The following is a 14,452-nucleotide window of genomic DNA, read 5'->3' as shown; positions in this document are numbered from 1 at the left end:
CAGGCCGGCAGTTTGACACCCCTGACCTAAGATGTTAATAAAACTGACTAGATCCATTCAAATCACATGAAGTGCTCACTTCCTTTTTGACTGACACCATTAACTCCATTACTTATTACAGAAATGTTGGTATAAAAATACTTTTTAAAAAACCCCCACTACTTTATGGATGTGTATGCTTCTAAAATTGGATGTTGTGTCTCCATGAAAATGACACTAATAGATGAAATAATTAACATAGAATATAGGAACTCCAATTTCGGTTGCTGAAATATGAAATATTTTGCTTGCTTTCTTCTTTAGGTTGGGGCTGCTTTAAGACCAGCTTTCTCCCAGGATACCCCTTCAGATATAACTGCAAAAGCTTGCCAGGTACAAAGAAAAGCATTGTTGCAATTTCAAAAATTCAAAAGGCAATATCTGGAAATGAGAGAGAAATGGACAGCAAACTTGACATGTAACTCCAAAAATATATAGTATAAATATTGTTTCAGTGTTTTTCTTAGAACATTATACCGACAAAGCAACGCTTCTCTTTAAATTTTCTGATCATCTGTATCATAGTTCTATTTAACTTACCGTAGATTCCGGCGTATAAGACTACTTTTTAACCCATGAAAATCTTCTCAAAAGTCAGGGGTCGTCTTATACGCCGGGTGCTGAAAATTTAGGGACAGGGCTGGCTGGAAAACCTGGAGCGGATCTTCCATTTAGTCTGAGCAGGGAAAGCGGGACCAATTGGAGTAGAAGCTGCAGTCTGTGATTTTTTACAGGCTGGGGTCTGGGCTTCTTTCCTTCTAAAGTTGAAGAGCAGCTGTAGGCAGGTGGGGAATGCAAGAGCAATTTGAAAGGCAGGTGGGGAATGCGTAGCAGAGCAGCAGTTTAGCTCTAAGGACACATTTGACTCAGGAACTGGGCGGGCTGGCTGGAAAACCTGGAGCGGATCTCCCATTTGGTCTTTTTTTTAAATCCCATTTATATCCCACCCTTCTCCGAAGACTCAGGGCGGCTTACAATTTAAAGCACAAATCAATGTGCTTAGCAATAGCCTTCATTCTATGTATATGCCTGCCTATTAGAGCTTTCACCCCCCCCACACACAAGCAGCATTATTACAAAGTCAGTTTATTGCCCCCAACAATCTGAGTCCTCATTTTACCTACCTCGGAAGGATGGAAGGCTGACTCAACCTTGAGCCTGGTGGGATGAGAACCTGCACTAATTGCAGGCAGCTGGTGATACATAAGGCTCTGCGCAGGGAAAGCTTTAGAGTGAATTAGGAAAAGTGAAAAAGTGAATTAGGAAAATAGGGAACGGTTGCTGGAATTGGGTATGTGTAGTTTAATGAAGAGAAGGGTGAGGGGTAACACGATAGCAGTGATCCAATATCTCAGGAGCTGCCACAAAGAAGAGGGAGTCAAGCTATTCTCCAAAGCACCTGAAAGCAGGACAAGAAGCAATGGATGGAAACTAGTCAAGGAGAGAAGCAACCTAGAACTAAGGAGAAATTTCCTGACAGTTAGAACAATTAACCAGTGGAACAACCTGCCTCCAGAAGTGGTGAATGCTCCAACACTGGAAGTTTTTAAGAAGAGACTGGACAGCCATTTGTCTGAAATGGTGTAGGGTTTCCTGCCTTAGCAGGGGGTTGGACTAGATGACCTCCAAGGTCCCTTCCAACTACTACTACTACTACTTATTATTATTATTATTATTATTATTATTATTATTATTAAAGTTTAATCCACTTGCACTGTTTTATGTTTACATGTTTGATGACAAACAGCCTTATGTTTATAAGTGACAGTTTTCCTACTAAGTACCTGCATGTCATAAGCATTTGAATTAAAATTACCATATTAAAATCAAATCTGATGTTTTTTAATTTTTATTTGGTGTGCGTTGGAAGAGGGGTAGTCTTATACGGCGAGTATAGCCCAAACCCTATAATTTAACAGGAAATGTAGGGGGTCGTCTTATACGCCCAGTCGTCTTATACGCCGGAAAATACGGTATCTTTGAAGGTGTTTTAAGATATGTGCATAGGGATGTTCCCATTTTGGTATGAGAGGTATCCTTCCTGCTTTTTCAAAAGGCAGGGGATAATTATTTGTATTAATTAGAAAATTCCTTCTCGTTTCTTTTGTATCGGACTTTCTCTCTTTTGCTGAGATGAGACTTGAACTGATAAGTTATTGGATCCACTCTTTCATTTAGGTATGCAGTGCTTGGATTGGAAGTGGCGTAGTAAGTGACCTTAATGACCTCCGCCGTGTTCACAACCTTCTTGTCTCTTCTTTGGACAAAGTACAAACAGGAAAAGGGTCTTCCAGCCAGCTGTATAGGGAGAGTGCCACTACGATGGAAAAACTGGCAGTACTCAAAGCCTGGGCAGAGGTAAATGTTCAGCAATTACAATCTAGCAATTAGTTGTTCTAGTGTTCCTGTGTACTGAAGGATGCATTCAGTGCAAATACTCGGTAGTTCCCTGCTGTACCTCTCTTGATTTCGTAGCATAGAAATATAGCCAAAATTAGCCAATTAACTTGCTTGCTCCTGTTACAAGCAACAGCCTTCTTTTTTTTTTTAGGTTTTAAGCATAAAACAATTACTCGAGTGATACTTGGAAGATTTTCAGCCTAGCTGAATATTTTCACTGGCAGAATGGGGGAGAAGAAAATCACTATCAGTTCTCTTCTTGCTGGCAGTGCTTAATTCCAGTTATGAGTCTGTTCCATAAAGTTGGGTAACACTGTGAAATAGTGATAGTGGTATTTGAGGTTTCAGAGAAAGAATAATTATTGCTTATAGTTGTGGCTATTGTGATTCATACATGTGGTTCTGGGTTAGACTTAAAAGCCTCTGCTTCTCTTCTAATTTGCTTCAGCAAGAGGTAGCAGCTTCATCTTCTATTTCTTCAGATGTCCAGCTGGTCAGCGATTAGTCTCCAACGTGACATTACATTAGGAGTCGATATTTCTCAAGGCAAAAATGTCAGTTACGTCAACAGTCAACAAGCAGCCTAGCTTCACAGCTCAAAACTGCAAAACCACCATTAAAAACATAGGAAATGTGGTGAAAATAACTTTAAAGTACATAAACTGTTAGGCTGACAGAGCAAAACAAGCTATTATAATGTCAACATGTTTCATGTTGTCAGAATTGATATGGCTCCTAGTTTCCAGCTTGTCTATCTCGACCAGAGTATGTTTGAGCCTTCTAGCTATCTGGCATGTACTTCCAGGAGCAGGAGTTATTTTGAAATAGCTCAGTCTTTTCTCAAGATACCATCATTTTTGCAGTTTGCTCCCATTATTGGGATTGTGATAGGCACTATAAATATGTCTCATGCAGACCACAGTAAGATCACTGGTGCAGTTCTCTAGATCCTAGTGACTATGCATCATTTTATGTCTTCCTTGTACAGCAGCTGTGCACACTTTTATGGTAGAATAAGGGACTGTATTGGCAGGCATCTTGAAGCACTGGCAGTAACAATGCACAAATAGAAATGTCATGCTTCAATCCTGGCCCTCTTCTTCTCTTACAGGGGGACCCTAATAATAGGAAGCATAATAGCACACAGTAATAGGCTCTGCACCATCTATGTCAACAATTATTCTCCCTTCAGCAGAAGTGACTTTGGTTATTAATCTTTAGAAAGTAAGTTCTAGTTCCAGGGGTTTCAACATTTCTTGTATTTATTTCCTTTGTTTTTACGGATTCTGTGGATGTGACCAGAATCAGTCAGGGCAGATCTCATGCTATTCTATTGATGCTACAATGGCCTCCTTAATCAGGAAGCCATCAACTTTTTCCATTACCAGTTTGGTCTAGTGGTTAAGGCCCCAGGCTAGAAACCGGGAAACCATGAATTCTAGTCCCATCTTAGCCAGGAAAGCCAGGTTAGTCACTCTCTCTGTCAGCCCAACTCGCCTCACAGTGTTGTTGTTGTTGTGGGGAAAATAGGAGGAGGAAGATGTGTTGGATATGCTCACCTCCTTGAGTTATATGTAAAAATAGTAAAAAGCGGGATACAAATTAACTGCTACACAGGAAAATATTTGCCTTCTGACACAATTTGACTGAGCCTTTAAACATAACTACTTTCAGATTTATGATCTTTCAGCTAAGGATCGATTTTGTGGCAATTTCAGTAGCCCTAATGGATGGCTTTACTGATTTTTCTTCACCCAATTTATAAAACAGTTTTGAAAAAGTTTTATCCAATTTGTTTCTCCGTAGTGTATGTCCTCTGCTTAAAAATTCTATCCAGTATTATCCATGTTGGTGTTGCTCGTTAGTCTCCAGAATATGCCTTTTTCATTTTCTGACATGGCATGGCATAGCTTAGCATAACATTTTGCTTATGTCCTTCATTCGGATGGGCCCTATTTGATTTTTCATAAGGACAAGATTTTCGTTTATGCAAAGATGGGTCTGAATTTGTGTCATGTTTTTTGAAACCCTATCGAGCAGTCCCTTCCATATTCTCAATCCTGGTTGGACTATGTGGCATCTTGTGTTTCTTAAAACTTATAATCTCTATAAGATAGTCACTTTCATAATTTAATTGTAGGAAAAATATTTTATTTCTAACATTTTGCTAAATGACCCACAGCCGCTGCCAGACTTTATTATGATATAACTAATATCCATATTCTACTGTTCAGACTGATTTGATGAGGGCAGTAGATCTTAAATGTTATGGAAAAGTGTAATGTTGTTGAGATCTTCATTCCCCCTTCTGATTGAAATCACCCATGTTCCTCAGGCAGTATTCATCGGGCACACAGCTTCTGACAAAGCTACCCTATATCCTGTATTGCACATTTCACTTCTCCCAATTATATTAACATGATAATCGCCTGTGCTGTATGTGTTATAGAGATTGTAATGAAGAATTGGCTACTGATATTTTTCAATTCATTCTGGTTCTCTAAATTTCCAGTCTGCTGTACATTTAGGTTTGAATTTAGTTTATTGTAATGATGATCCTTTAAAATTTTATCCCCTTTGGAGATTGTGAGAATGAAGAAAAAAAACAGTGGTGGCAGCAGAGAGTCCTGCTTTTATATAATGTGTGTTATGGTATAATATAGAGCTCTTGCCAAAATCCTAAGCTCTCTTAGGATTTTCTATTATACGTTTTCATTTAAAATTCCTAATACATCTATTTTTTAATTTTTTTTTAACCTCATGGTCACTGAGCCTTTAAATTAAATTGAAAAATACTGCTATAGTGCTTTAAGCCAATGTAAATTAGCATAATTTCCTAATGTTAGTTTTCATTTCTTGCACTAAATTTAATGCACACATAAAGCAAAATAACTGGGAGCTAGCATGATATGGTATGCAAAGTTTTTAAATGAAATACATTGCAGGTACAGACTTGCTGGCTGATCTTAGGCAACATTCTTATCTCAGTCTCTCTTCCCTGAATGCAAAACAGTCAAGAAAATGAAGAGCTATTTTCTTGGACTGTGGTGAGAATGAATACCAGAGGACTTGTAATTTGATGAAAAATGTGATAACTAAAATTTTCCTGTTATTCAATAGTATTTATACACTTTCTTTACAATATATATAATGGTACTAGTAAAACTAATTCAATCGCTACCTAAATTCTCTTTTTTTAAGTTTTTAAAGCAATCAGAGTTCAGCATGTTTAATGACATGTAAGACATATTTTATATTTTCCACACACTTAGTAATATGTTGCATGTGCTTTATCTAAAGGTATATATTGTGGCTATGAAGATTAAAAAAGAAGCAGAGACCAAACCAAAGAAAACAACAAAAAATGGAGGGGATGACGATGACGATTACAGCGCAGTAGATGAACTGCCACCAGATAGTCTAATAACCCTTGTTCAACCAGAGCTGCCCACTCTTAGCCGTCTCTGGTTAGCTGCGCTTAAAGACTATGCCCTTTTGACATTACCAGCTGAATTTGCAAGTCAGCTTCCTCCAGACGGTAAGGCATAAATTTTATTCAGAAACCACTTACAAAGGTAAAAAGCAGAAATTAGGATGATTATCAATTCATTTGCTCTGCTGTCATTTCTGACATGACAGAACATTGCAAAAGTACAAGGGTACAATTACTTTTGGTCAAAAGCATTTGGGCAGCGAGGGAAGGTGTAGCAAAAATAAAATAAAATCACCCTGATCCCTGATTTTAAAAAAAACCTTGGCATTTATAAGTCAATTACTTAGCTCTTGCACGTATCAGCAGTATTTTTATATCATCTTCCTATTAAATACAGTGCTTTTAATTGTGCCTTAATCTTCAAGTCCTTGTGCATGAACCAGTTTGGTATACATAAAGTGATACCAGTAGTTCAACTTTTCTGATAATTTGACAATCATATTAAGCAGTCATGTCATGAATCCTGTCTTTATATAGGCTACAGATATGTGTGCTATATCACCAATGTGCACAGATGTGTTAGTACCTATCCAAAAATGCTTACGTTTATAAAAGCTCTGTTCCAGTGTAAAGGGTGGATAAATGGTTATCAAGCCATTACTTAATTGGAGCCTTTGATCATCTACTTGTCATGGCTGCAGCATTGACACCACTGCTTCCCACAAGACTTCCTCCCACGAGACTTCTTTTCATAATGTATTTGTATTTGCTTCTCTTCTTCCTTGCTTAGTCACAGTGGAGCTAGCTAGGTTGTGGGGCTTCATATGGCTTTTTTTGTGGTGCTCGGCCTTTTTCTTTGGGACAGCTCATTGAGCCTTTTTTGGGCCTCACATGGCTCATCCCAGCTTCTTCATTCCAAATTGGTCTTTCACAATATCTGTAAAGGGTCTGCTTGATTTTGCTGCTGGCTGCTTGCAGACCACTCAGCAGTCAGAGCAAGCTTGAGAGGTCCGTGAACGGCCTTCCACTGTTGCAACTGAGAGTTTGGCGTCATCAGTCTGCAGACCACAATCCAGACTCCACTGGATGCTAGTACCCTTTGTAGATGGCTCACAGTTAACACTGTTGGACTCTAGTACTGCCATCAGTCATCTTGTGGAAATTGGAGCGCCAGCTTCCAATAATGGATTTAGATTGTGACAGAACTACACAAGTCAGCATGAGCCATGTGGTATGAAAAGGTAAGTCACTTCATTACCAACAAAGCAAGATACTTTTGAGGAGAAATCTGCCTCAAAAAAAGCTGTTTGGAACTTTGTGACTGGACTGAGTCAATGAAAATATTTACACATGTGCTGAAATCTCTCATTATCTAAAATGGATATGTGAACCACATGGGGGGGCACCTATATTGTAAAGTTTCCCTTGACTTTGGCTTTGCTCCTATTTTACTATGTCAACAGAACTGTGTGGATTTCTTGAGAACAGTTTGATACTGTAGTGATTTCCCATTGCTGCCTTCCAGGGTAGTTTTGGATAGCTCATGTTAGCTTACAAGCCTGATATCCATAATTATCTCCCATTCCAAGAACCAAGGAGGTCCAGCTCTGTTTATCTTCAAATTCCAGACGAGAGAGATCAGGTGTTTCTGTGTTTTGTGGGATATATTACAAACATGTATTAAAATGGTAGTATAATTGTTATTATCTCTATCTCTTATTAAAAATGCATTATGATTATTTAACAGGTGGAGCATTTTACACTCCTGAGACTATTGATACAGCTAGACTACATTATCGGAATTCATGGACTCCAATTTTACATGCAATTGCACTATGGCTAAACAGTACAGGGTTTAATACCTGTGAAAAGACAGAAGATGCATCAGCAGCAACACCTCCACAAAAGCATGCCGCACCCATTATGTTAAACCCAGCATCAGAAACGCCACCTTCCACCAAAACTTTGCAAGAAATAAATAAAGATAGAATGCATTTGATTTTAGGTAATGCCTTTCAGTCTATTACAGAAGTCTGTAGTGTATCCATTGTTTTATCACACATTATCAAATAATAGGATTATTATTTTTATGTTTATGCCAATACTAAAACAGAACCATTCTGGTTTCAAGAATACCCAGCTCTTTCTTTGTAGTGTGTGAAAACACTGTCCTGATGAAACTAAAAATATTTAATATACAGCGTCTGCGTGTAAAAACTATTGGGACCCGTACTTCATCTATGCCTTAAAATCTGCAAAAAAAAATACTACTTTACTATTTATAAACTTAAAGTAATTTGCTCCCCAGGTGTTAGCATACAGTTTCTATGTTCTCCTCGACCAGAAGAGCCTGTCGAACATGTTATGTCCTGTTTACAAGCACTGCACACTTTACTAGATTCCTCTTGTGCTAGAACCCACATTGCAGAAGATCAGGTATGTTGCAGACAAATTACTGTAGTCCATTAAGCATGCAGAGTATTGAACAGATTGAAAATGAAATTAAAGGAAAATGTAATTTTCAGGGACTGGAAATGCTTACGAAATATTCGTTGGTATCTTCCCTTATTGGTCTTATTAACAGTTATTGAGAAAAAATGTAATCAACTAACAAATCATTATTTTAGACCTCTAACAACAAAATGCTAACCAAGGCATTAAAAAAAACAATGAAGGGTAATGGTTTCATTTTAACAAGTGCACAAAAGTAACTGAAGTAAAATTACTTGAAATTAACCATTTGGGACATGGGGGCTCAGTGGGTTAGGACGCTGAGCTTGTCGATCAGAAAGTCGGCAGTGTGGCAGGTCGAATCCCAAGTGCCGCGTAACAGAGTGAGCACCTGTTACTCGTCCCAGCTTCTGCCATCCTAGCAGTTCGAAAGCACGTAAAAATGCAAGTAGAAAAATAGGGACCACTATGGTGGGAAGGTAACAGTGTTCCGTGTGCCTTTGGCGTCTAGTCATGCCGACCACATGACCACGGAGACGTCCTTGGACAAGCGCTGGCTCTTCGGCTTTGAAACGGAGATGAGCACCGGCCCCTAGAGTTGGAAATGACTAGCACGCATGTGCGGGGGAACCTTTACCTTTACCTTTTAACCATTTGGAAGGTGATAAAATGATGCCCTTCATCTTATTTCATGTTTAAGCTTATAATGCTTAAAATGATCCACTCCTCTGCACAATCTTTCAAATGTAAATTAAATAAGAGACTAGAAGACAGTATCAAATGGGATGGAATATTGCAAATGCCATTTTTTGAAAATTCTGCTTACAATTTTTTAAGCTACTTGGTGTCGAACTTCTGAGCGTGCTACATCGACTCTTGTTGACCTGCAATCCTCCTTCAGTTCAACTCTTAGTTACAGAAGTTGTGCAACAGATTATAAGAGCTGCTCAAGATCATTTACAAGAAAAAAGAAATACATTGAGTAAGAAATACATGTTATTTTTCATGCTACAGATGTCCAGATTAGAAAAATAATAAAACGGGCTATGTAAAATTGTCCTCTTGAATCATGTATTGGCTTAACTGACCAATGTCTGCCCTGGTCCTGGATGTTCATTTTTAAATTTACAAAATATTTAAAATATGTCCAGATACATTTGCAAGATTAAAAAGAAATATCTTTAATAAAATATATTTGCTCTGAAATGCGGTAATATGCTTTTATGTATGACATTTTAAATTTATTTGGACTTTTTTACCTCAGCTAATTAAAATATAAATTTATTATCAGCTATACTGTATATAATTTCAAATTTGCAATAAATTAAAAGAGAAGAAAAGTTGGAAAAAAACCCCACCAGATCAGTGCCAAGTTATAAGCCTGAATATTTATTTAGAATTCTAAGGGACGTTGTTCATGAGAAGATTTGATGTCTTCTCATGATTTTTTAACCTGTATGTTTTTAGCTTCAGGGATATGAAGTGAATTATCATGCAAAATATAAGGAAAACAATTTAAAATGTTGAAAACATTTTTATTGTCCTTGTCCAAAAAGAAAATAAATCTGTCACATTTAGCTTTGTATATGCAGGTTTATGTATATTTTTCTTTTATTTGCTTGTTTTTTAAAAAAATTTGTACAAAGGAAATAAGAATAAAAGCAAAGCTTTTCTTAATGGAATAATTTGATATACAATGATGCAATTTATGATAGAAGCAAAGCAAAAAAAAAAAATGGCTGGGCCGCTCACTGTTTATCTCTTACTGATTTAAAAGGGAATGTATTCATATCTTTGCATTTTTTTAATTTGGATATTAGCATATACTTTCTGTCATCTCATCTTGTTTTCACTAGTTTCTATAAAAAAAGAAATAGAAAACAAATACAACCTGTAAGCTTTTGACTACTTGTGAGTTTCAGTTGGTTGCTTCATTTAAACTTAAGTTTTTAACCTGTGCAGTTGGTAGCATTTTCTAAAATGTCTTGCATGAATTTCATATTATAATATTATTTCTCCATTTTTTTTGTCTTTGTAGATGAAGAAGATGCAAAAGAAAAAGACCGTAGCTGTGGGCTGGGTGAAGGAGGAGACAGTGGTGGTCTTGTGCCAGGAAAATCTCTCGTATTTGCTGCTATGGAACTTCTAATGTTTATCCTTGTGCGACACATGCCACATCTGAGCACAAAAATGTCAGATTCTCCAAGTCATTCTTTCAGCAGAACCCAGCTCCCAGAAGAAAGTGCTCGTCTCGTGGCTGCCACTGTTGCCATCCTGTCTGATCTACCCACTCTTTGTTCCCCAGCTGGTAGTATAATAGATCTTTCTCAAAATTCAATCAGTGGGTTCCACAAAATGTTAATTATTTTCAGTGAAATGAGAAACCCAAATTTAAACAAAACAAAGTGTGTGGAGAGTACTTAAGGAGGCAGCAGGAGTTTAGGAAGTGGTGTGTGACACTTAATAATGGACAGAACATTGCTTGGTGATAGAATGGACAAAAACAAACATACAAATCTAAAAGTGATTTTAAGATGTGTTTTATCATTCTATGGGCCTTAGAGACATTGGAGTAAGCTTAAGTTTGTCTTTTCTTTTTAAAGAGTCCCTAGATTCCTTAATTTCAGCTTCTGACATTTCCTTTTCTTTAGAACAATCTTTGTTGCACCTTAAAAAAGGGCATTAAGCACATTCACCTCCTACCACTACTTATCTATGGCATATATTTTGTGTGCATTTTTTTGCCATGTATCTACTTTCCTGTATTTCTTCATTGATTAATATTTAATAGGACTAATCAGTTATCTGAATTGGTCTGTTTAAGTGCATGCATAATCAAACACCTCCCTAAATCAAACACATCTTTCCAGCATTCTTGCATAATCTCAGACAAAAGATGTAATTTCTTCAAGAAGTTGCTGACAAGTGCACCAATGCACCTTTGAAATCATACTGCCCCAAATAGACTCAGGGCACAGTCTGGAAGTTCTCCTGGACTCACATCTCCTTCTTGAAGGGCAGATGGCAGCTTTGGTCCAGAGGATCCTTTATACCAGAAGTCCCTAACCTTTTGGGCACCAGGGACCCGTTATGTGGACAGAGGTTTTTCCGTGGACCGGAGGGGGCGTGGTTTTGTGTGTTGCCTACATCCTGTGGATGGAGGTTTCCTTGTTTGTGCGGACCGGTTGCTGGCATGCCGCGGACTGGTACTGGTCCATGGACCGGGGGTTGGGGACCTGTGCTTTATACCACTCCATGTTGCATGCCAGTTGTGCCCATTCCTGGACCTGGAGGTACTGTATATTCACAGTCATTCATGCCCTGGTCACCTTTTGAATGGATTACTGTAATGTGCTTTATATGGGACTGCCCTTGAGGAACATTTGGAAGCTGCAGCTGGTACAGAATGTATACGTGTGAAGTTCTATGTCCTTCTCAATCAGTGCACATTATACCTCTGCTGTTCAAGCCACATTGGTTGCCAGTGTGCCTTCAGTTCAGTTCAAGGTGCTGGTTGTGGTCTGTAAAGCCCTACATGGCAGTAGTCTCCAACCTTTCCAGTTTTGCGGAGGGGAAGGGAAGAGGGGATGGTTCCATGTGAGTGCAGGTGAGCACCCGCACCTGTGCAGGTCTATTTGTGCAAGCGGTGGGTACATGGAGCTGCATGTGCAAGTGGAATTGCATGCACGCACTCGCCTGCTGCTTCTACAGCCCGGTTTTGAATGGTCCAGGGATTGGGGACCCCTGCTATATGGCATGGGGCCAGGTAATTTGAGAGGCTACCAGTTACATCTACCCACTATCAGGAGAGGCATGTTACAGGTCCCCTTCACAAAAGAGTTTCATTTGACAGGATCCAGGAAGAAAGCTTTTTATGCCATGATAAAAAGGACCTGTGGAACATCCTTCAGACAATGGGCTCTTAATTTCGCCCCCCACCCCCAGCCTTTAGGAATACCCTGAAGACATGGCTCTGCTATCATATGTGGGACCCTGGCAATAGCAGGAAGCATTTACAGTGGCTGTGTTGAGTTGATGAGAATGAATTATGTCTCTTATAATGAATTTGATTATGATTTTTATGTTTCTACATTAGTTTTTTTAACTTGTTTTACTGGATTGTTTTTTTCACCGGTTGTGATCTGCCCAAAGTTATTTAGATCGGGGTCCCCACCCCCAGTCCATGGACTGGCATCGGTTCACAGCATGTCAGAAACTGGGCCGTGCAAACAAGCAAAGCCCCATTCGCAGGATGCAGGCAGCACACGAAACCATGCCCCCTCCAGTCTGTGGAAAAATACTTCTCCACGGAATTGGTCCCTAGTGCCCGAAAGGTTGGAGGCTGCTGATTTAGATGAGAAGGGTATTCATACAAATTGAATGAAAGAAAGAAAGAAATTTTTCACCAAAAGAGCCCAGGATGGTAGTTACTCGTGAATACTTTGTGTTTGGCATTGATCGTGCCTCTTGTGCATTCTGAAAGTATCTGATATAAAGTTATTTTATGTTTTAGGATCTATGACTATATTGCCTACTATCCTCTTTCTAATAATACAAGTGTTGAAAGATACTGCTATAAAAACTGTGGGAAATCAGATCCTACTGCCAGTCAGTGCAGCACTTCAGGGACTGAAAAACATAGTAACTCTTCCAATGAGTATGAATGAGAATATTCATAAACAGTGGACAAATCTTATCCGCAGCACCCTAGCCTCAATCTTGGAATACTCTCAACCAGGTAATTTTCATGCTATCACTGGAGCATCTCTTTAAAATGAAGCAAAGCTAGCTGATTTGCATTAGAAAATTAAACTGGTACAATTATGTCAATATACTGCATGTTTTAGATTTATAGAAAAAGGTACGGAATTCAAGGCAAATAGTATTGTATTCACATTGTTGATGGAGCAGAGTTCAGAATCTCCCTTAATGCCTATAGTGTTTTATTTTTCCATACATGCTGAAGGAATTCACATGTATGTGAAATTCTGTTTTTTATTGGACAGGAGTGATTAATCAAATTCAGTAAATATTGTAAAATGTCACTTTTAAAAATTCATATAGTTCAATTCATTCAAAGTTGGTTTTTCACACAAAGTTAGCAAAATAGGTTCTTACTGTCTTAGTACCACTTTCATTTACATTATAAAATTGTTTAATCAAAAAAATATTTGGATGGATTGTCCTGTAAAAGATGGTTATTTTTGAAATCAGGAACATTGCATATTTTTCAACATCTTCACTCTTGAAAATAGCTGTTATATTTCCCTGTCCCAAACTCTTTCCAGCATTTTTTTGTTTTATTTCCTCAGAAGCCTCCAAGCCTACTTTAGATGAAGTAAGTATGCTTACGGCTATTACACTCTTCCTTTGGTCTGCAAGCTCTGAAATAATTGGTGTGCAAACATTGCAAAATGGCTGCATTAACAGATTTAAAACAGCATTGAATTCATCTGATCCTTGGGTGAGTAAGTCATTTAGCTTTTATCCCTTTAGATATTATTTTGCATATATGTTATTATCAGTACCATATTATGATCAGATTGTTCTCTGTTGGCCTTGGAGTTCTTTGCAGCTGCTCCCCAAACTTGGCCGTTTTATGACTTGTGGACTTCAACTCCCAGAATTCCTCAGCCAGCGTGCCTGGCTGAGGAATTCAGTGAGTTGACGTCCATAAGTCATAAAAGGGCCAAGTTTGAAGAACCCTGGCCTACAGGATTTGATCAGTGTTTAGAGATTTTGGGGGATCTGAATAGGGAATAAAAACTGTAACTCCTTCTTGTATGCCAGTTGGGCTTAATCCTGAATTAGGAGTCCTGCTCAACAGTCATTCTTGCCTTGATCATGCTTCAACTATTAGAATGCATTTTATGTGGAAATGGTCTTATACTGAAAAGCAATAGCATGTATAGTTATGGGCATATCACAATAACCCATGTAATACCACTACTTTTTGAGCTGCATTGACTTCCTGTAGGCTTCTGGGTGCAATTCAAGATGCTGGTTGTTATTTATAAAGCCTTTCATGACATAGGGCCTGGTTGTTTGTAGGACTCTTGATCTTGATTAAGTCTGCCTGGCCCACAAGATCTGTCAAAACAACTCCATCTTCCATATGGCTTTAAAACT

General features: G+C 38.4%; 1 protein-coding gene across 1 annotated transcript in view; it reads left to right on the top strand.

The window, feature by feature from the left end:
- The window catches only part of HEATR5B (HEAT repeat containing 5B), a 53,082-nt gene that overhangs the window by 34,043 nt on the left and 4,587 nt on the right, over positions 1–14,452 (top strand). Inside the window, exons 26-34 of the mRNA XM_083349415.1 lie at positions 304–372; positions 2,218–2,397; positions 5,740–5,977; positions 7,620–7,877; positions 8,181–8,308; positions 9,161–9,305; positions 10,362–10,631; positions 12,837–13,061; positions 13,636–13,787. Coding sequence (XP_083205541.1) covers positions 304–372; positions 2,218–2,397; positions 5,740–5,977; positions 7,620–7,877; positions 8,181–8,308; positions 9,161–9,305; positions 10,362–10,631; positions 12,837–13,061; positions 13,636–13,787 — 1,665 coding nt within the window. The remainder of the gene's footprint in view (positions 1–303; positions 373–2,217; positions 2,398–5,739; positions 5,978–7,619; positions 7,878–8,180; positions 8,309–9,160; positions 9,306–10,361; positions 10,632–12,836; positions 13,062–13,635; positions 13,788–14,452) is intronic.

The sequence above is a fragment of the Vipera ursinii genome (assembly GCF_947247035.1).
Source record: "Vipera ursinii genome assembly, chromosome: 1".
Taxonomy (NCBI): Eukaryota; Metazoa; Chordata; class Lepidosauria; order Squamata; family Viperidae; genus Vipera; species Vipera ursinii.
This window is presented reverse-complemented; position numbering and strand designations above follow the sequence as displayed.